Here is a 21,219-nt window from a genome sequence, read left to right on the forward strand (position 1 = left end):
TGTAACACCACATCTGCATGCCCGGCACTGACTCAGCCTACCCTCCTGAAGCTGCCTCCTGCCCTCACACCATCCTCAGGCCATGGGCTCCTGTCCTCCTGTTACCCAGGGCTGTTAGACTTTATACCCCTGCAGGTTTGCTCCTCTTTCATCTCCCCACCTTCCATGTGGGCTCTCCTGTCCCGTTGCCTTAGTCACTGCAGTAGTTGTCCTGTTATTCCACCTGCTTACCACAGTGTCACACCCTACCTCTCTCCCCTCTTGGGAAGCTTCTCCAAACACAGATTAGAACATGTCCCTACCCTCCCTCAAAAACCTCCAATGGCTCCCATCTGCTACATTCAAATGCCCTAGTTGGCATTTGGTTCCTTCTCAGTGGCCTGAGCTGGCTTCATTCTTGGCCGTCTCCCCTAAAACACATATCCAGCATTCTGCAACTGAGCATCAGGGGCTTCCCCCAGACATGCTCTCTACCCACCCCTTTGCTGCCAGACCAGTCCTTGCAAAAAATCTGTCTCCCACCTCTCCTGAGTCTTCTATTCGTAGCTCTCTTACACCCTTATTACTTCCTTTCTTGTATTATACTTATTTATCCAAAAATTCCGCTCTCTTCTATAAAAACCATAAGATTCTTGAAAGACAGGACTGCTCTCTCCGCATCCTTCACTCCCACAGCACCCACACTGCTGTGCTAGTACCTTCTGGGGGTGCACGTGGCAAGAAACACCTGTCTAGTCCTAAGAACTCTCCCATTTCTCTTTCAGTCCTTTGCCACACATTCACTGAGTACCTACAGTGTCTGGCCCTGTGCAGGAGGAGCTGGGGACACGGGGGTCATCAGTGATGTGGCATCTGGGACAACTTGAGCTCACACAAGTGGGGCCCCAAGCGCTGACCCTGATCAAGGGGGACAGGTGGGTGAGGCTGACTGGGGACCGAGGAATGACTAGAAGTGGCTGGAAGGATGGGAGGTGTGAGAGGACTCAGGACAGCAGAGCAGAGGCCAGAGGCTGCAGCTTATCTAACGGGAAGCCCCAGAGCCAGGGGGTGTCTGGGCTGGGTACATTTGTGAAACGGAGGGACTGCTTGGCCTGCCTTTGTGGCATGTCACCACGCAGGGGCCAAGGGAGCCTTGATCAAAGGGCCTCATCGTTGGTTTCATGCTCTGCTGGGCCCAACTGGAAACTGCCGATAACTTTTAAGTGCTGAGCCTCACATCTTCAGTCGCACTAGGTCCTGCGTGAGTGTGAAGTGGCGTCTGCAAGTTGATCCCTTTGGCTGAAGGATCATTTACTCTGTCAGCTTCCTTGATAGGTACAGCAAATTGGGCTCCAGACCTCACCCTTGGCCAGACCACCTGGCCCTGAGTACCCATGAGTTCTTGGGGAAAATCACAGGAAATCACGAAACCTTTAAGAGCCTCAGTTTCCCCATCCATCTAATGGATGCACCAGCCCTGCTTCAGCTTCTCCTAACAGAAGGGACCTATGGAAGTGCTCTTAGCAGACTGCTGTGAGCCCATTTCACGATTTTTCCATGCCTTCCAGATGCCCAGCCCTTTGATTTGTAGAGGAGAAACCGGCTCTGGAAATCCACAGGGCCAGGATTTCTGACGGTCTGGGGTCTGGCTCTGCTGAGTGATGCTGCCCGGGGGAAGAAAGCCATCAGCTGGAGAAGAGGCAGGAACCCCTTCCCTGTGTCATCCTGTTTGGCATCCTGGAGTGTGTTGCTATAGCAACTTGCCTAACTCACCCCACATGCCACGTGGAAAAACCTCTGTCCGCTTTAGAGCAGCAGTGCCAAGCCACAGGGTGAACTCTTTCACCTTAAGGACACAGCTGCCCGGCATGACAGGGGCTGGGGGATGGCACCTGTGACCGGATGCAGAAGGGGCCGATGGGCTGGACCGCACTGGCGGGTCCCTTGCTTCACCTGTTTCTTCTGCCAGCAGCAGCCCAGGTGCCTGGAGTTCCAGCATTAGTGCTTCATTCTCTGGGCAGAGGGCACAGGCCAGTTAAAATGCAGATCCCCATGGGCGCATCAGCTGTCAGCTCTCATTAATACTGCTCAGCAGGAAGGAACTGAACAGGCTTGAGGCTTTGGAGCAGGGGAGTGGGAGCCAGCAGGGCAGGGAGGAGAGGCTGCCCAGCCTGGCCCGTGAGGATGCGCTGTGGGCATCGGGCACCTGGGAGCAGGTGCCAGCTCCCCTGCTAGCCCTGAGCAGAGGCAAGGGACAGAGAGAGGCTCTCAGGCCACCAGGCACCATGTGAGGACCCTCCCACCATGCGGCACCAGCATCTTGCATGGAGGAGCCATCAATTGTCTAGCAAATCTGAGGGGGACAATGTGGGGTGGCAGGCAGGGAGGGTGCTGTTGGCAGCCTCATCTCATTTTCCCACAGGTAGCTTCTTTGCAAGGGCATCACGTTGTCTTTCATGCCCTTGGGACCCATTTTCCAGAGAGAGCATTGTTCATGCTGCCTCTTCCTCTACCTGTTGGCCTGACCTTGGGCCACTCCATACGCGGAACCTGGATGGCTGCAGCAAAGCTTGAGATGCCAGAAAGTGCCAGACACAGTGTCTGGTGTTGATCAAATAATGACGAGGGGGGCAGCAACTGTCCCTGGGAATGGAGGGCTTACTGGGGCCAGGTGGTGTTCTGCGCACTTGACGCTCTGGGCCACTAACCCGAGCTTGGCCTGTGAAGTCACTCTTCTGCCCATAGAACAGCTGAGGAGCTCAAACCCCTGGGCCACCCAAACAGGTGTCTGAACCCAGGCACGGCCCCGTTGATGACCTGCTGTGCGGTCAGTGTCAGGTGAAGAAATGAGTGACACCAGGTGAGAGTCCCTCCAGCGGAGACCTGGCACACCTGTGACTCAGGTTTCAAATCCACAGGATGGAAACTCCCCATGGCTCCACTGTGCTTGGTTTATCAGATGACTGACCCTGGTCTCCCGCCTGCCTTTCCTCCCCTCTCTGGTAACAAACTCCTGGACATTTGGTTGAGAATAAGATTGACATGGATCCCAAGACTGACATGTTGGTTTGGGGATGGTCCCCACTTGGGACCCCAGCTCCCTCTAGCGAACCCTCCATGCTGAGGGCGTGTGGGTGTCTTTACTGTCCAGCAGCTTCGGATTCTTGGTGAGAGCCTGAGATTTGGGGGGTGGAGGGAGAGAAATGGGCATTAAGTGAGCAATAGAGGTGCCACTTTTGAGGTGCATGAGAGCAGGGGTTTTTTGGTACTGGGGATCGAACTCAGGACCTTGAGCTTGCAAGGCAGGTGGTAGAACCACTGAGCTAAATCCCTGGCCCGCATGAGAACATTTTTAAAGCTTGTTTTGTAGCTGGCCATCCTGGAGTCAGCCAGAGGCTGTCACCGTCAGGGGAGGATCACGACAGCCCCTTCTCTCCACAGTTGCACTGCAATGATGACTGGCTATGTCTGCAAGAGTAAGACCTCATATCCTGCAGTGAGATGGTAATACCCCAAATTGGGCATTACGGACAGTAAAAAAGCTTCTTAAATCCCTGCAACGAGCTCTTTTCTACATAGCAAGAGCCAAGGCTGGACAGCTCAGAACACCTTTATCCTGAGCAACAGGGCATTGCCAGAGGTGTAGGGGGTGAGGACGGAAGGAAGTCCCTGCCACTGCGGGGAGGAGGTCCACAGGGGTAAGGGCACTGTCTGAGTTCCTCAGCCAAAATGACGAGAAGGACAAGGAGATTTGGGGTCCAAGGTCGGGGAGAGATGAGGGCTGCGAAGCAGAAAGAGGGTGAGACTGCACCCCATCTCCTAGGACCCCCCAGCCTCCCAGTGGCTCCTCGGCTCATAGTGGCAGAGGAGCTTGGCTGACCATCTCCCAGTGAGGTGGACAAGGGGAGTCACAATGACAGCGACAAAGAGCATCTCCTCTCTGCTCCCCCAGCTGGAGAGCAGGCCTGGCCCTTTACACATCCCTGGTGCCTGGCTCTGTGATTTTCCATAGGAGACTTTCCTGTTAAATAGGATCCCCACCCACAAGGACACCCTGGGGCCATGCTGAAAGGTCTGGTCCCTCCGCTCAGGACAACCTCAATGGTGAAAACCGCCGCGTAGCTCTCACTGTGACCCACACTTTGGCCAGAGCTTGGGGTACAGCTAAGTAAGTTCATTGGGGCCTTGATGCATTTTGATGCACTTTCCGTAGACTTCTCTGATGGACTTTGAAAGGTGCATGTCTGCGCATGTTGGGTCCTTACAACCATAATGTGCTAGGGAAGATGGAAAACCTCCCTGAGTGCTTAATAGACTGTAAGTTCTATTATTTTCCCTACTTTACAGGAGAGGAAACTGGGCACAAAGACATACAATAACTTGTTACGGGCATGGAGCCCTAACTGCCGAACATCAGGCCGATCTCAGGCAGGGAGATCCCAGGACCTTCTCTCTAAAGGCCAGCTATAAATGTCTTTGGATTTGTTTAAATCTTGCCTGGGGCTTTTTTGACGGCTGTGTCTGGCCTGTCCCCTTGTCCTGTCTGCACAGGAACTCCAGAAAAGTAGAGACTCTGAACTCCACATGGCCTTTGAGGGGACCTGGCCAAGGCTGCCAGCCCTCCAGTCTAAGGAGTCCACACTGACCAGACTCACCTTTGTGGTTTTAAAATAGTCATCTTTTTGTTCTTTCATTAGTCCCAGGAGGGCTGGGCATGGTGGTACATGCCTGTAATTCCAGCTTTCTGGGAGGCTGAGGCAGGAAGGTTGCTAGTTCAAGCCTTGCCAGACCCTGTCTCAAAATAAAATGTAAACTAAAAGAAGGCTGGTGAGATAGCTCAGTGTGAAGGCCCTGGGTTTAATCCTTGGCATTGCCAAAGTAACAAATAAGCAAACAATAAACAACCAAACAACTAGTCCCAACAGATAGTGCTCTAAAATATGAACAGGCTCACTCTACCTCCCATCATCTATACTCCTCTGTTTAAACCCTGTCTCCTCCCCTGGGAAGGCCCCCGGCTTATCTAGCTGATGCTGAGCTTCTGTATCGGAACACGGCCCCCCAGTTTCTCTGTGCCATTCCTTCCAGCTTCTGTTTCGCTGCCCCCCACCCCCAACCCTTTGCCATGTCCTCTGGCTGCAGTGCGCCTGGCCCCACCCCCAGTGCCTTGGGAGCAGACGCTGCTCCCTGTTGATTGATATCTTTAATGAATCCCACATTGCAAGAACTCAAATTGACCAGACATAACGCAGGAGTGGTTTTCTCCATAGGAAGGGAGCTCTGAGTCACAAACCCTGTCTTTGGAGGTCCTTTACTGCCACTGTCCTTCACTCCTTCCCTTCTCTAGACACCACCACAAACCACCCTGGATGAGCCCTACTGTGCGCCAGGCCTGTTAGCTTTTCTTACTCTGCCTCGAGAATCCTGACAGCTCCAAGGACTCAGTATCCTCCTTCATTGTCTCCCCAGGGGAACCTGCTGGAGAAGCCGCCTAAGCAACTGCACAGTGCTGTACAGCCCTCTGTGGGAGGCAGGTCTGAGTAAAAAGCCTTTGCTGTCCCCAGCCTTGGCAGCCACTTGATATCTTTGTTTGTTTGTTTTGGTACCAGGGATTGAACTCAGGACCTTGCGCTTTCGAGGGAGGCAATGGCACCACTGAGCTAAATCCCTGGCCCATTTGGCAGCCACTTGATCTCAGGCCCTGGAGTCTCAGAGAAGTGCATCCAGTTCCTGAGGTTGGATCCCTAGCGATCGAGGACAGTTCTGAAGCTCTCTTTTCTACTAAAAGCACCGTGAGTGGGCTTGGTCCCTTGCAGCTGGTTCCGGCCTGGTGGCCCTTCTACCCTGGCCCTTCCTGCTCTGAATTATGCAGCAGGGCTTGCTTTTAGCTGTGACTCTGGGATCTGCACTGAGCCCCGCAGCCTGAGCCCTATCAAGGACGGACCTTCCTGCGCACTTGTTACCTGAGGTGGCCAAAGCGCGGAGCTGAGGGCGGGCTGGGGTCTCCACCTGGGCTCCGGAAGGCACCTCTCCCGCTGTCTACATCTGATCCCCCACTGCTGACCCCATCTCGGCCTCTCCTCACGGGGCCCGGGGCTCCTCAGTGCCCAGAGCTCGGGCTGGCCGTGCCCTGGCACCTGGAGTGCATTAGGCAATTAGGCGGCTCGTGCCCGGACCGCGGGTTCCCCGGGTTGTTGAATAATCGCCTAATTTCGAGCACGGGTAGGGCAGGTAACTTTTCCCTCTATCCTGGAGTGCGGGGCCCTAGCTACAGGGCTTGACACCGCCCAGGGGCCCACTGCCCGGAGCTCCGTTGGGCCCCCAGCCAGAGGGACTCTGCTCCGAACAGCAGTGTTCGGCCCCGGTATCCCCAGCTTCGGGGCGGCGCGCCGGGCTCTTCAACTTCGGGGCCCTCTGCCTTCCCGCAGAGGCGGGGGCCCAGCCGAGGCTCCCTCCCCTTTGGAGCCACTGCCCTCGGTGCTCCCGGATGCCCGAGCACCCTGCACGGAGCCCCCAGCCCTCTCCTCTCCCCGGACGCACCGGCACCAGAGTTCCGAGTCGCCGCGCGCACCGCCCTCCTTGGCGAGACGTGGCGGGGCCGCTGCGCTGCAGCCGGTTCAGGGGACCGAACACCCACAGATACCCTCGAGCACCCAAAGTCCCACCCGGGAGGCGCTCCTGGCACCGGGACCCGAGGCTCCGGCGGGCAGGGAGGGACTCAGTATCAAGGGGAAGCAAGGGGTCACGTACCTGGCCACAGGCTGAGCGCCCAGGCCACCACGAGGCCCCGGGACAGGTCCATGGCCGCGCGGCGGGGTCGGATCCGGGCGGCGAGCGGAGCCTCCGGCTACTGCGCCTCAAGTCTCTCTGTGCGCGCCCGGCTCCCTGCTCCGCGCGGAGGAAGTGGGAGGGCTGAGCGCGGGGAGGGGCGCGGCCGCCTGGCTCCGGGCCAGCCTCGGCCCCTCTGCCACCTGGGTGGCAGGCGGCCTGCGGCCTCCCCGCGCTCCCCACTTGGCCCCTTCTCCCCACAGGGCACCTCGGCTTAGGAGAGCCCCCAGGCGCCCGCTCCTGGAACCCCTCACCCACGCCGCACCCGCGTCCCCATCCCCAGATCTGTTTGGGCAAAGTTGCTTATGGTTCTGTCTCCCAGAGAAAGGAGCGTCCCAAAGCCGGGAGGGGCACCTGAGGTGACCCGAGACACCCTGAGCAGAGCGGGTGTGTCCCTCCAGCCACTGGAGACGTCCCCTTTGTTTCCCTGCACCTGGGGGCTTGAAATGTCGAGGCCACAGTGCTTCGTGTGACCCTGGAGTCGTGCAGACCCCTTCCACCCCCGCCGTGTCCCCCCAACTAGGGCACAGGGAAGCATCCAGAAAGAAGGGGACCCACATGTCCTGGAACCCAGACACCTTCCTCCCAGCCCTTATGGTCACAAGCAGTTAAATTAGCGCACATTTATTGCGGGAATTTGAATCTGTCCCTGGCTACGGTCTTTGCCTGTGGGGCCTGGCCTGGGTCTTTCCCAGGACACTGCCAGTCCTCACGTGTCTCATGTCGCAGGGAACCTGGACAGCAATGGCTGTGATCATTTCACTTCTCCAGCCTGGAAATCTCCTTTGCACCTAGGCACTCAGCTCCCAGGAGCAGAGGAGGGGGCGGAGGGATGGATGAAGGAGTGGTGTAGGGCACACAGAGGTGCAGTTTTCCGTCTGGGGAGCAGGGAAGGGTGTCCCAGAGGAGGTGACATTCAGACGGGGTCCCTGAGGCTGAGTTGTTTCAGGAGGGATTGCATTTGCCTCCTCAGCAATTGCTCTTGTTCTTGGTAGTACCCTAGTTTTTACTTTATACTCACTTCTCCCTCTTAGCCACATACGGGGGTGGGGGGGAGCTGATTCCAGAGAGAGGGAGAGAGAGAGTGAGCGAGAAGGAGGGCATGTGGATGTGGTTTAGGGCTTAGGCTGAAATGAATCAGTGTGTTGCCATCCCTAGGCCAGAGTTTCAGAAGTGCAGTATGACAAAGAAAATAATTTTCTTGGTCCTCTAAAAGAGTCCCTGAAGCAAAGGAATTCACTCTGTCTCTTCCTTCCTACCTTCTCCTTGGCTCCCCCAGGCTGGAGCAAGGGATCTCACAGGCTTGAATGTTGACTCAGGATGGAGTGGACAAGGGGATCGGGCCTGGATTCAGGCAGACACTGGATGAGGTGTGCAGGGGCCGAGGCCACAAGGACCTTGTGGAGCCCCAACTTCAGCCATGCTGTAAGCCGATCCTGTGAGCACTTTCCAGTTCCAGATCAGTCCAAGCCACCTTGAGTCAGGAAGCTTGAGCCCTGGAGCATGATGATGGGTAACAGCCATCTGGTGGGCTGCCACCCACTTCTCTGCCTTGCTGGAGGTCACGCTGTCCCCAGTGCTGCCCAAACCCCACAGGCATCGGAAATGACCCAGAGCTTCGTGAAGGCTGCAGATCCCCCAGGTGAGCTCCCCAGGCCGCTCTGATGGGAAGGTGGTCTGGGTGGCAACCGGTCTTGCTGGTAACAGCTCCACCCTTTGTTAGCTGTCATCTCGGGCCTGGGGGTTCTGAGTGCGGTGAGCACTCTTCTGGGTAACACAGGGGTGGGACAGGAGGTGACCCTGTACTTGTTCTTTCAGCTCATACTTGGGCACCTCCTGTGCCCCATGCTCTGCAAGAAGCCTTTGAGGGAGGAGCTAGGGACAGAGCCCAGCAGGTGAGACGTGACCTCATATTTATTTACTTCATCATAATTTATCATTCATTAACTTACTTAAGTTGGTCCTTATTTAATCATCATGAAACATTATTGAAACCACACAAGGGCTCCGTGTGTGGGTGACAAGTCCAGATTCTAAGCCTGGGAGAATTCAGAGGGTTAGATGAAGGGCTCTGTGGATATTGGGACAGGAAGCAATGAATGTACGAATCATCCTTTCCATGTACACAGTGTTAATATTTATTTTAAATTTTAATTGAGATTTAATGTCATAAAATTCTCCATGCAATTCAGTGGTTTTTAGTCTACTCACAAGCGTGTAACCATCACCACTAATCTCACAGCATTTCCATCACCCCACAAAGAAATCCTGGAACCATGAAAGCCACTCCCCATTCCTTCATCCTAGCCCCTGGCAGCCACCAGTCTGCTTTCTGTCTCCGTGGATCTGCCTATTCTGGACATTTCATGGCCATGGAATCATCCCTTACAAGGCCTTTTGAATCTGTCTGCTCAACATGATGTCTCGGCATCAGCATTTCATTCTTTTTTATTACCAAGTAACATTCCATTGTGTGGATATGCCTTGTTTTGTTTACCCATTCCTCAGGTGATGTTTATTTGGAGCTTTCCACTTTGGGCTCTTATGAATAACCCTGCTATGAACATTTGCGTAAGAGTTTTTGTGTGAACATCTGCTTCCAATTCTCGTGGGTACGTACAGTAATGTTTGGCATGACAACCGATTGTGTATAGGATGGTGATCCTGTATACCCCGCACCATCTAGTTTGTGTAAGTGGCACTGTGACATTTATACAATGATGAAGTCACCCAGCAACACACTTCTCAGGACCTGTCCTGGTCTCTGATATGTGACTGCCTAGGAGTGACACTCCCGAGTCCTATAATAATTTTGTTTGATGGCTTGAGGAGCTCCTCCAGTTTCCACAGCTGCACCATTTTACATTCCCACTAGTAATATGTGGCTGCAGTGTGTAGTGTTTTACTTTATTTTAGAAATCCCTTTCACACCCGTGACCTCATTTAATCCCAGTAGCCCTGCAAGGAATTATATTCATTTTTTTAGATAAAGAGATTGTATGGGTGAGGATTCTTTCAGTTGCAAGTGACAGAAACTCAATGCCAAACGCTGTAGAAGAGCAGAAATAGAAATCTCAGATAACTGGGAAGTACCAAGGTGTCCGACTGCAGACCAAGTGTCTCAAATGAATGTTACTGCTTTCTTTCTGTCTTCTCTTAGTTTTGCTTCATTCTCTTCTCCTTTTCTACAGCAGGCGAGGTTTCTCTGCCTGTCTAGAGAGATGGCAGGAACCAGCCACAAGCTTATACTTTACGGATTCTAAAAGGAGAGAAGTGGCTTCCCTCTTAGATCCAGCAGAGAAGTCCAGAGCTTTGGTTCGTGTCTCCCCTGCACAAATCACAGTGTCTGGAGGACTTGGTAGGATAATTGGCCCAGCCTGGGACGCACCCCACCCTGAGGGGTTGGGAGGAAAAGGGTAGCAAGATAGACAGTTTAAGCAAGGCGGCCAGACATTATGGGAGAGGAGCTCCCTAAAGGAACTAGGAAAGGGGGCAGCAAAGTACTCTGGAGAGACAAACCCATAATTGGTAAGTCTACTCCAGAGGTCGAAGCTCAAGCAGTAAATTTGCTCAAGATGCCCCAGCACCTATTTGGTGGAACTGCAATGAGGACCAGGAGTCTGCATGCAGGCCGCATATCCCAGGCGAGGTTGCTGGGTTTCAGTGGGAGAAATGGTTTGGATTGGTGCTCCCAGCACCTCTGCCTCACTTTCTCCAACTCTCTTCTCTCTTCTCCCTTCAGGTGTCTCTCTTTCCTACTCCCTGGATCTTTCTCTTGGCCCTCTCTTCTGTGTTCTGGGATCCTCCAAATGCAGCCACTTTCCACATCAACATGGGGGCCCCACCTGAGGCCCTGCCTGGCTTCCAGGCTCTTTTTGGAACCACAGCCCCCCCCCCCCCCGCCCAGGTCTGACTCCCTCCCCGTACCATCCCTTAGTCTGTGCTCAGGAAACACAAATTCTTTTCTATTTTTTTAAACATAAACTTAAGCAAACTTATAGTTACTGGGAAGCCACATCTTATGCCAAAAAAATGATACAATAAATTCCAAAGCAAATAAATAAAGGTAGAGAAGAAAGCCACCAGATTGCATTTGTTATCTGCAGTATGAATGACACGCATGTTGTTCCAAGCCAAGAATGCATGAGATGGAAGGTGAGTGTGCTGGTCACGCACAGATGGGCTTAGAGGACTTCCCTTGTTTTCTGTCTGTCACACTAACAAAATGAATGTGTTTAACCCTAGAGAATCACGTTTATCCCAGTAGCTAGCATGCATTACCCCGGCTACTCTCTACTTCAAAGTCCAGTCTGGTGAAGCCGGGAAGGTAACCCTGTTCTTCTGGACCCTCTGCTGAGCCCAGTCTTATTCCCATTGCTGAGGATGAGAGACTGATATTTCTCATGCAACCAAGCCCTGCACACAACCTCCACTGAACCCAGGATGTTACTCTGTGATCTCCATTTCTCAAGCCACAAGTATGTCCAGCATTCGCAGTAAAGATATCAAGGAAGGCAGCCTCCCCACACACAGGCACGCAGGAAGGAGAGGAAAACAGCCCTTGGAAGGAAAAGTGTGTCAAAGGGTATGAGAGTGTGCAAATTACCTTTCACACCTACAGGTGTCAGTCAACATTCTTGGTTTGTTTTGGTTTTTTTGGTACTGGGGATCGAACTGAGGACCTTCCACTTGTGAGGCAGGTGGCAGCACCACTGAGCTAAATCCCCAGCCCATTCAACATTCTTGTTGAAAGGCCAACGAGGTGGGCTAAAGTCTTGATATTGGGTCAGATTAGAAAGCCATGTTGCAAACAAATATCACCAATGGAGTGCTATTCAGCCATAAAGAAGGATAAATTTGAGTCATTTGTAAGAAAAGGGATGCACCTGGAGACCATAGTGCTAAATAAATCAGATGCAGAAGGTTGAATATTGTGTGGTTTCCTCTTATATGAGAAACCCTGAGTATAATCTAAAGAGCAAAATAAAAGGTAGATGATAGGGAATAGAGAGATAGACTTTTTGGAGATGGGAAGGGGTTCTGGGGATTGGGTAGACAGGAGGGAGGGGAGAGGAAAGAAAGAGGATCAAGATGTGACAGGTGTAGGTACCAGTTCCCTAAGATGAAATGTATTTATTATATGTCATGAGAATATACTAATAACTTTTTTTTTTTGGTACCGGGGATCAAACTTGGGACCTTGCACTTGCAAGGCAGGCACTGGAACCACTGAGCTAAATCCCCGGCCCTCCTAATAACTTTTTTTTTAAAAAAAGATAAAAACATCACTGTCGATACATGAGCACTTACATGGGCCAAATAAATGTGACCCTGACCTGGGAATGGAGGCAACATGCATAGTACTCATCAAAACGACTGACCCTAGGGCCAGGGATTTAGCTCAGAGGTGCTGTGCCTGCCTCGAAAGTGCAAGGTCCTGAGTTTGATCCCTGGTACTGGAAAACAAAGCAAAAATGACTGACCCTGTGTTGAGCAGCACACATTCTTTCTATCTTTTCCTGTCACCCTCTTTGCAATCCTACAAAGTGGCATAATGACTTCTGCCCTTTCTAGATGAAGAACTTGAGGCTTAGGCAGGTAAGGGCTCAGAATTCCTAGAACTCATGAAAGGTAAACCCAGGATTTACATTTGGTCTTGCCTAATCCCAGATTCTGAGCTCCTAACCATGAGATTTTATCCAGTGCTTCCTGGTGTTAGATAGTGTTAGGGGCTGTGACAGGGCTGTGTTAGAGAAGGAGGTGGCATCAGGGTGGGCCATGCATCTAGGAGCTTTTCAGAAGGGAAGTGGGCATTCACAGCAGGAAACTGCAGATGCCCTAGAGTCTGTAAAAAAAGTGACAGTCCAAACTGCACCAGGGACCAGGGGGCAGCAAAGGTGGGAACAGAATGAATCCAAGGTTCTGGCCCCTGTCCCTTCCAGGGCCAGCTCCCTCTGGTGCTCACAGGGGAAATGGTGTTTGCACACAGCTCCTGACTTCTAAGTGAACATCTAAGGGAGTCCCTTGTTTGGTCCAGGTTTGGTCAACCTAATGTTGCTGGATGAGCAGAGAGGGAAAGATTTGTCTGCATGGGAGACATGTGCACACACATGTAAATGCATGCACACACATGCACCAACAATAAGTGACTTCAGATCCAGCACAACCCAAATCCACGTTAAACAAGAGAAATGCCCTTCTTCCTAAGGAAGCCACAAGGCTCCAGGTGCCCAGTGCCTCTTAACAGTGCTACCTCCCGTTACTTCTCAGAGTGGCTGTGGCTCTTCCTACCATTTCAGATGATGCCCAAGGCTGGAGTCATCCAGCCACGTCCAAAATGCCAGGGGCAGAGCCCTGGAAGGACACTCTTGGGCTACATGTTGGCTCACAGCTGAAACGTTCCCATTTTCTTCCTTTTCTTTATTTTGGGGCAGGTTAAATGCCAAGGAGGCAAGTCCTAGGATTTTGCAGGAGTGAAGGAGTGATAAAGAGGTAAGTGGCAAAATCATTCCAGGCCAAATGACAGGGGGCTTTTAACATCACAGCGAGGAGCATGGCCTTCATAGGTCAGGTAACAGGAAGCCTTCAGGGATTTGGGGTAAGAAGGGTCTTCCAGCCTCCAACTACAAGCCAGGAGCTGCTCTCTGCCTCTGGAGCCTTCTCTGAGGGCTCCGGGTGCTGGAGACATGGGGGGCAGCCCTGGACCAATGGCTGAACCCCAGCTGCCACTCCTCTCGGGGGCCACCTCTAGGTGTGTTCTGCCTGGTCTGCCAGCACCCCCAGGGGACACTTCTCACTCCCACCCCTGTACTGGCTGCCTTCCTTAGCTTATGTCCTATAGTGTTCCCTTGACAGTGACTCTTGGGATCACCTCCACCCCCACTGCTTACACATCCACCCTTGAATCAGAGTCTACTCCCAGGGAAACTCAAATCTATGGCAGGCGATTTAGAGAGGTGAAGTCACTTGCCCCAAATTTCGTAGCTAGCAAGTGGCAGAGTCGGGAATATGGGTGCAACGTGGATAGCACCTCCCAAACCCTCTCACCGCACTTAACCCAGGTTTGCTCCCACCTAGGAAAGCATCCATAAAGCAAGAGTGCCGGAAATTCTGTCACTGGGGATTCTAGCTCTGAGTTCACTGTGTGAAAAGCAAAACCCCCACCTTGGGAAGCAGATTAACCTGTGAAACTAGTATCAGCCATTCCCACATGGTACGAGCTTATTTTTCACATTCTTCTCTTCCCCAAGGCCCCTGAACAGAGCAGGAACTGTAAGAGGGAGGCAGCAGAGAGAGCAAAAACAATCTGCAGGTCCTGCCTCTCCATCCAGCTGCGAGCTGCTCCTAGCCTTCTGCATGACGTCTTCAGCAGGAAGGGTGTGCAGGGATTTCTGAACATCCCGAGTTGCATAACTGATCCTAGAAGTAGAAGAGAAATGAGAGCACAGCCTAAGACAAACCATAAAAAACGCACATGACAGCATGACCTGTAATGAAACCACTATCTAATCGTTGTCTCCAGCCAGATTTGCAGGTCAACCTCCCTAAACCAGTGGCCAGAAAAAGGACCGCACCTCCCTCTACCTTCCCTTCTGCCACAGGGTGGAGATGCTGGCCTTGTCCCTTTCATCAAATGCCTGCCAGCCTGGGGCAGCCACCAGCGAGCGCCTGCTTGGGGACAGCTCTGCGGTCCGCAATGTTTCTGCAGAGGGCACTTCCGGCTCTCCCCAGGAGGTCAGCCCAGCCTGCCCCAGCTGCTGCTGCTTAGCCTCAAGCACGGACTGGAAATAAACAGCTCCCAGGCAATCTGCAGCTGGGGCAGAGGCTGAGGGTGGTGTTGCAGGGAGGTATGGGGAATGGGAATGTTTTAGTTGATGTTTGGATAAGGTGCTTCTGTGACCATTTTTTTCTCTGCTGAGTGTTAGTGAGAAAAAGATGGGCACAAGTGTTGGACCTGAGGTTTCCTGAGAACTTCCGCCCAGGGAGACCAAAACTCAGGCACGATGAGCAGGATAATTGCAAGAGACACAGAGATAACTTGGTCCTTGGTCGTTGTGAATGGCTGAGGTGCCTGAGGTTGCTCATGAGGCTGTAGGTAGGAAGTAGAGTGGTTTAAAGTGGGCATTGGGGTTCTGGCTTAGAACCCCAGCCTCACCCCTCCCCAGCTGGATGATTTGCTATTTATAATCATTTCACCACCACCTATAAAATGAAAACAAAACAGCAGGCCCTTATGGAACACTGTCAGTCTAAGCCAGTGCCAAACACAGTACTAACTAAGGTCTTAGCATATGTTAGAACAGTCACTGAGTTGTTGAAGAAATTGGTGCTATTATTATTGCCATTTTACAGACAAAACTGAGGCACATAAGAGAGCATTGCTGCTGGAGGACTCACTGCTGGTACATGGTGGGGCCTGGGATGACCTCAGGCAGTCTGCCCGTAGTGCCCTTGACCACCCTGTCCCTGCGGTTGCTGTGAACAACAGATGAAATGCAGCTTATAAAGGACTTGGCGCCGTGCCTGCCCCATGGCCAGCTCTCAATAAATGTTAGCTTTTATTATTAAGAACACACGAAGCAGCACAAAACAGACCAGGCAAGCTACTCACATAGTTTGAGATCCTTAACAATGCCTGGTGTTTGTTTGGCTCTGTGTAGAATTCAAAGCGCTCTACCAGTGAGGCCTCCTATAACCTCGCTGCTGCCCCTGAGGGCAGAGGGGCAGTGTGGAATGCACACAAGAAGGGCAGTTTCTGCATAAGGTCCTACGCTGGCTCTCTGGTCATCTATTCCCAGGGAGTGTGCAGGGACACCTGGGAGCCTGAATGGCATGGTGTGTGAGCTGAGAAGATGCTGAAGAGCCACCAGTATATGACCTTTTACCATGTTAACTCAGATTCTATTTACATAAACATTTTATACTCGTCTCTATAAACTGTGATACAACAGTTTCTTGATTCTTTATTCTTTTTACCTTTTTGTAATGGAAGTCTAAAGGGATTACAACAAACGCAGATTACAAACTCATAAAATCACCTTAAAAAGTAAAAATAGTGGACCAAGTGTTAAACAATAGAACCTACTGTTTGAACAGCAGTTTCCAGTTTATGAATAAGTATGATCTCATTTCAACCTCATGACAATTCATTACTGGACATAACTGTGCCGTAAAACTCGAGTTTAGGGGAGCTACTCTAATAGGGAATAGTATGGCTACAACCCAGTCTGCCCTTAATGAATTTTGCCTGAGTTTTCTTTTTGGCTACCAAAAGAGTTTGTGTTAGTGTCTCCTATTGTGACTCAGTAAAAGACTGAATATAGAATGAGTGGTTTCGCTCTTTCTTTTTTCTATTTCTCTCCTTCCCTCCCCTTCCTTCTCCTTCCCTTCTCCTTCCCTTCCCCATATTTGGACTTTTCTGGACTCTGTCCTATACACCTGTGATGGTTAATTTTAGGTGTCAGCTTGTCTGAAGAAAGGGACACCCAGACAGTTGGTAAAGTTTTATTTCTGGGAGGAATGGTTGGTTTCAAATTTCAAGTCTCATACTTAACATTTCTGTGACTTTGGCCAAGTTACTGACACCTTGGTGTTTCAGAATTCTCACCTACCAAGAGAGTAGCTACCTCTTGCGAGTATTGGGAAGGGTAAATGAGCAAACACACATAAAGTGTTCGGAAAGGTACTGGGCACACACTAACTCAGTGCTGTTTGCTTATATGAAATAAAAACAGAAATTATCTTCCACAAAGATTGTAGAATTATAGCTGTGCTTATAGTTCTGTGTATTTTTGCTTTGTAGATTTTTGAGGCTAAATTGTTAGGGGCATACAAGTTTAGGATCCACATACCTTCTTAGTGTCTTGAATCTTTTATTTACTTCTTTAGCAATGCCTTTTGCCTTAAAATCTACATTGTGTGATATTAACACAGTTTCACTGATTTGGTTAGTGTTTTTTTTTTCCAGTATTGTGGATCAAACTTAGGACCTTTTGCTTGCCAGGCAGGCTCTGTGCCACTGAGCTACATCCCTGGCTTTTCTTTTAGTTAGTGTTTGGATGGACTCTCATTTGCCATTCTTTCTTTTCAACTTTTGTGTATCTCTGGGTTTTAGACCTACCCATATAAGTAGCATACAGTTGTTTTCAAATTCAGTCTGTGGAAGTTTGCTTTTTAATTGGAGCACTTGGTGTATTTACACTTACCTTACTACCTCTATACTTGAGTTTAAATCTACTGTCATACTACTTTCTATTTGTCCTGCCATATTTGAAAGTATATTCCTTTTTTTGTGTGTTTTTTGCACAAATTATTTGCAGTTATACTATTTCCCTTTTGTTAAGCTGGAATACACCCATTTGATGCTCTTTAATGATTCCCTACAGATTCCAGCATACATCTTTGATTTGTAAAACTCTAATACTGAGTGCTTTTGTTCTCTCTTCAATGGGGCTTCCAATCATTTATATTGTGGTTGCTACCCTCCTGTTTCATATACAATTGTTTTGTTTATTCTCTTTATATTTTCAACATCATGAGACATAATTTTTGTAGCCAGTCAATATTTAGATTTATCCACATATTTAAAATTTTTACTGCTTTCCCTGATTCTTTGACTTTCCATATGGTATCATTTTCCTTCTGTCTGAAGGAAGACTGCTGTTCCTTTGGGACTGGATTTTATGGTGTGAAATTTTCTCATTTTCTGTTTATATGAAAATGTCACTATTTTACTTTTATTATTCCTAAAAGATGTTTTCTCTGGGCACAGAACTCTAACTTAGCATTTTTTTTTTCTCCCACTTAGCATATTAAAGCTGTCATTCCATCATCTTCTAATTCTTGTTGTTTCTGCAGGGAAGTCAGTTGTCAGTTTCATCATTACAGCTTTGAAAGTAAAATGTCTTTTTCTCCCCCACACTTGTCTTTAAGATTTTTATTTTGTTTGATTTTGATTTTGTTTTTGAGATATTTTACTATACTGTAGATTGATTTTTATTTACTCTTATGAGGTTAATTTGGCTTCATTTACCTTTGAATTTAAGCCTTTTGTCAGTTTTGGAAATTGTTCACATTCTCTCTCCAAGTGTTATATCTGTTTTCTTTCCTCTACCACGAAGAGTCTAATTAAACATTTGTTAGAATTTCTAACTGTCCCTTTCAAGTCTCTTATCCTTTCTTTGCATTTTTCAAATTTTCTTTACTATGATTCATTTTGGATGTTCCACCTCCCTTTCAATTTATTGAGTCTTTTCTCACCTGAATCAAAATTTATTCTTTAAGTTCTAGATTTTGGCTATTTATTTCTGTAGTTCACAAATTCTGTTTCTCTATAGTTGTCTGTTAAAATTTTAATTCTTATTTTTAAAAATTTCCCCAACATAGCAAAACTTATTATTTTAAAGTCTGAACTGACCAGCTGGGATACTTATGCTGCTGCTTCTATTGTATGATACTTCTTCTGAGGTCTGTGTATGCTGCTTCCTCACATGACTGGTTATCTTTGTCCATGCATAATTATAATTGAGGATTATTCATGAAAATAAAATGAGAACTTAAAATTCATCTTCCAGAGAGGATTATTTGCTTTTGCTGGATTCCGGAGGCCTTTCAGACCCTCTTAATATTGTTAATAATCTTACAGGAGTTGAGGCTAGCTTGAGTACCTAGACATCTAGAAGCTGGTCTAGAGTCCATGTGATGGCTGGTTTATTGACCATCCACTCTCAGTTTTAGAGAATAGCCCTTTAAGGTCTGAAACTATTAGGGGTATTTCATTATCTCCAATTTGGTAGATCCTGAATTACAACTTTTCTTCCTTATTCCCAAATAATTGTTAAAAACATTTTCCAATTTCTCAGCTGCACCTTCTGGATTTTCAAATGCATCCAGAGCAAAAGCACCCCCAAATGCAGGCTCACCTCTTTGGTGCTTTTTTTTTCTTTGAGAGCTCAACCCAGTACTTTTTTACTACCTTGATAACTTTCCCATATTTTCAAGCTGGAAAATATTTTGCCTAATTTTTCCAATTCTCCTTAGAGGAAGGATTTGTCTAGATTGCTCAAGCTGCCAAAATTGGAAATGCAATCCAAAATATGTCAATGTCATTTCCTCATAACAGCCTTTAATAATATCTCATAAAATTCAGTGAGAATCTTCTAGAATTTCCAATTCAAAATCTGTAGTTGAAGGACTAGGATATTAGTTCATTCATTTATTCAACAAATACTTTAAAAAAATTTAGTATATCTTGTGATACACAATAACTACACTCTTCTTGGGGAATTGGTGCATATATCTATCACATCTTACCTCTTCATCATTTTTATTCAACAAATACTAAATAGATGCTGTGCCCCAGGCACTGGTTTTCCCCCTTCTCTCACAAAGTTTCAATTCTAGAAAGAGAGAGGGACACAGTTTTTAAAAGGCTACACTCAAATGTGATGAGGGACTGAGAGAAAAATTGATTGAGAACAATCGATTGCAATAGGAAGCAGATGTGGGTGCCAAGTATTACATCTATTGTGATGCTCTGTCTATGAGTACCAAGAAACTGGACCCAAATGGTCTTAAATGATAAGTGAGTGCATTTCCCTTCACCAAATGAAAAGTCCAGAGGTGAAGGAACCTCAAACCCTGGCTCCTCTGCTTCTGCTTCTGCCATGGTTCTCAGGTTGGGGCAAGATGGTGGCTAAAGTTCCACCATCCCATCCAGCCATGACAGCATTCCAGAGGAGAAAATGGAGCACTGTCCAGTCTCCCCTAATACAGCTGCCCTCCCTTTTTACTGGGCAGAGTTGGGTCCCACTCCTGTACCAGCCACTGGCAAAAGGAACAAAATGACCACGATGGACTTAGACCAGCTGCAGCCTGTTCCTGGTTGAGGCTGGGGCCATATTACATTGAATTGTCTGTGGGAGAGGCCAGTGCCTCAACAGATCTGGGATTTTCTGCTGGAAGGAAGAGGGAAGTTTGTGGGGCAGGGAGCCAACTGTTCCCATCTCAAGGAGCTGATGGTAGAGGTAAGATATCACCAAGGTCCAACAACCCATTCCAGTTTCCTTAGAGTCTTTTGACTTTTTAAATTTTTTTGTGGTACTGGGGATTGAATGAATCCAGAACCTTTGCAATGAGCGACATTCCCAGCCCTTCTTATATTTTTTATTTTCAGACAGGGTCTCACTAAGTCATTAAGTTGCACAGTCTGGGCTTGAACTTGCCACATTCCTGCCTCAGCCTCCCAGAGTGTCTCTAAATCTTTGACAGTGGCATTAAACACATCCTTTATAATAACTCTATAAGCCAATGATAATCCTGGCATCCTTGAGTTATATATGTTAACCCATTTAGACCTTATGAAAGCCCAATGAAGCGGGTCCTGTCATGATCCACACACATTTTATGACAAAATTGAACCATAAAGTGTTAAGGGACATATCCAAGGTTATGTGGTTAGGCGAGCCAGGTCTTAAACTGAGATGTCTCATGCAGTTAATGATTTTAACCTCTTTGATAGACTGTCTCTAGCAAGGTTAATGGAGAACATTATTCTGCTTTTCTGGATGAGGACACTGAAGTTCAGAAATGTGAAGTTCACTCTCCTGTATATTCACCCAGCAAAATTCCCTTTGATGCCCTGGAGCCATGCTAGACTCTAGAAGGTGCTGTTAAGAAGACACTGTCTATGACACTTGCAGACTGGTAGGATGCTAACAACTGAATGCTCATTGTGCATTTTGGCTCTGAGCTCAGACGGGATCTTTGGCATCAGATGCTTGGGCTCAAATCCCAGCCTCATGGCTCACTAGCTATGTGGCCTTGGGAAGATTTCAGCTGTGATCACATCCTCTTCACCCCATTGTGACAGGCAATAACCACCGAAGGGCTGGGGGACAGCCCAACACAGGCACCCACTGTGGGACGGTGGCCTTGGGGTTGGTGGATGGGGACAGAGCTCTGGCTCAACCGCTAACTGTCCTCTTGATTTTGTCAGAATGCTCAAACTCCATGAAACCCTGCTCTACTCTCTTTAAAAAGGGGCTGGTGGCCCTTTTTGCACAAGGCAGAGGGGTACGTGAGGTCCAATCCTGGGGATGGGATTACAGAAGTCAGTCATTACATCTGGGTGTGCCAAGCGTCCTTCACAAGTCTTGTGAGCCTGGACAGATGCTGTGGTCCCCCTTTCCAGGCTGGGAAACAAATTTTCCAAAGCCACACAGCAGTGGCAGACTAAGATTAGAAAGCTACCTCCTGCTTCCTTTGTACCATGAGAGCATTCATGAAAACTTGCGTTTCCACAACACTGAGAGTGGAGGAGACGTTGAACTTGCCACTCTTGTCCTGTAATTTTGCAGTGGGGAGTGGACAAAATGTTCTCCCGACCCTGGCCGGGCCTCCGTGGAGCAGCTC

At 49.1% G+C, this 21,219-nt stretch overlaps 1 protein-coding gene and 1 long non-coding RNA gene across 4 annotated transcripts in view; one reads left to right on the forward strand and one right to left on the reverse strand.

Moving 5' to 3' along the window:
• Itga11 (integrin subunit alpha 11) overlaps positions 1-6,866 on the reverse strand; it is a 98,334-nt gene extending 91,468 nt beyond the window's left edge. For 2 of the 3 annotated variants that reach the window (XM_004855761.4, XM_087199228.1), the window contains exon 1: positions 6,730-6,866. In XM_004855761.4, coding sequence (XP_004855818.4) covers positions 6,730-6,781 — 52 coding nt within the window. In that variant the 5' untranslated portion in view covers positions 6,782-6,866. Of the gene's footprint in view, positions 1-5,942; positions 6,243-6,729 lie in introns of those variants that run through there. The other variant, XM_087199229.1, reaches the window with a different exon arrangement.
• An 89-nt stretch (positions 6,867-6,955) lies between these two features.
• LOC110344118 (uncharacterized) lies at positions 6,956-18,353 on the forward strand. Its single transcript, XR_015446520.1, has 6 exons — positions 6,956-8,449; positions 8,626-8,702; positions 9,316-10,165; positions 10,550-11,392; positions 13,242-13,299; positions 14,058-18,353. It is a non-coding gene; the product is annotated as an uncharacterized LOC110344118 (long non-coding RNA).
• Positions 18,354-21,219: the final 2,866 nt, after the last annotated feature.

Source organism: Heterocephalus glaber, unplaced genomic scaffold, assembly GCF_053883595.1.
Source record: "Heterocephalus glaber isolate CG9 unplaced genomic scaffold, H.glaber_assembly_v1.0 deba00001689, whole genome shotgun sequence".
NCBI classification, from domain to species: domain Eukaryota; kingdom Metazoa; phylum Chordata; class Mammalia; order Rodentia; family Bathyergidae; genus Heterocephalus; species Heterocephalus glaber.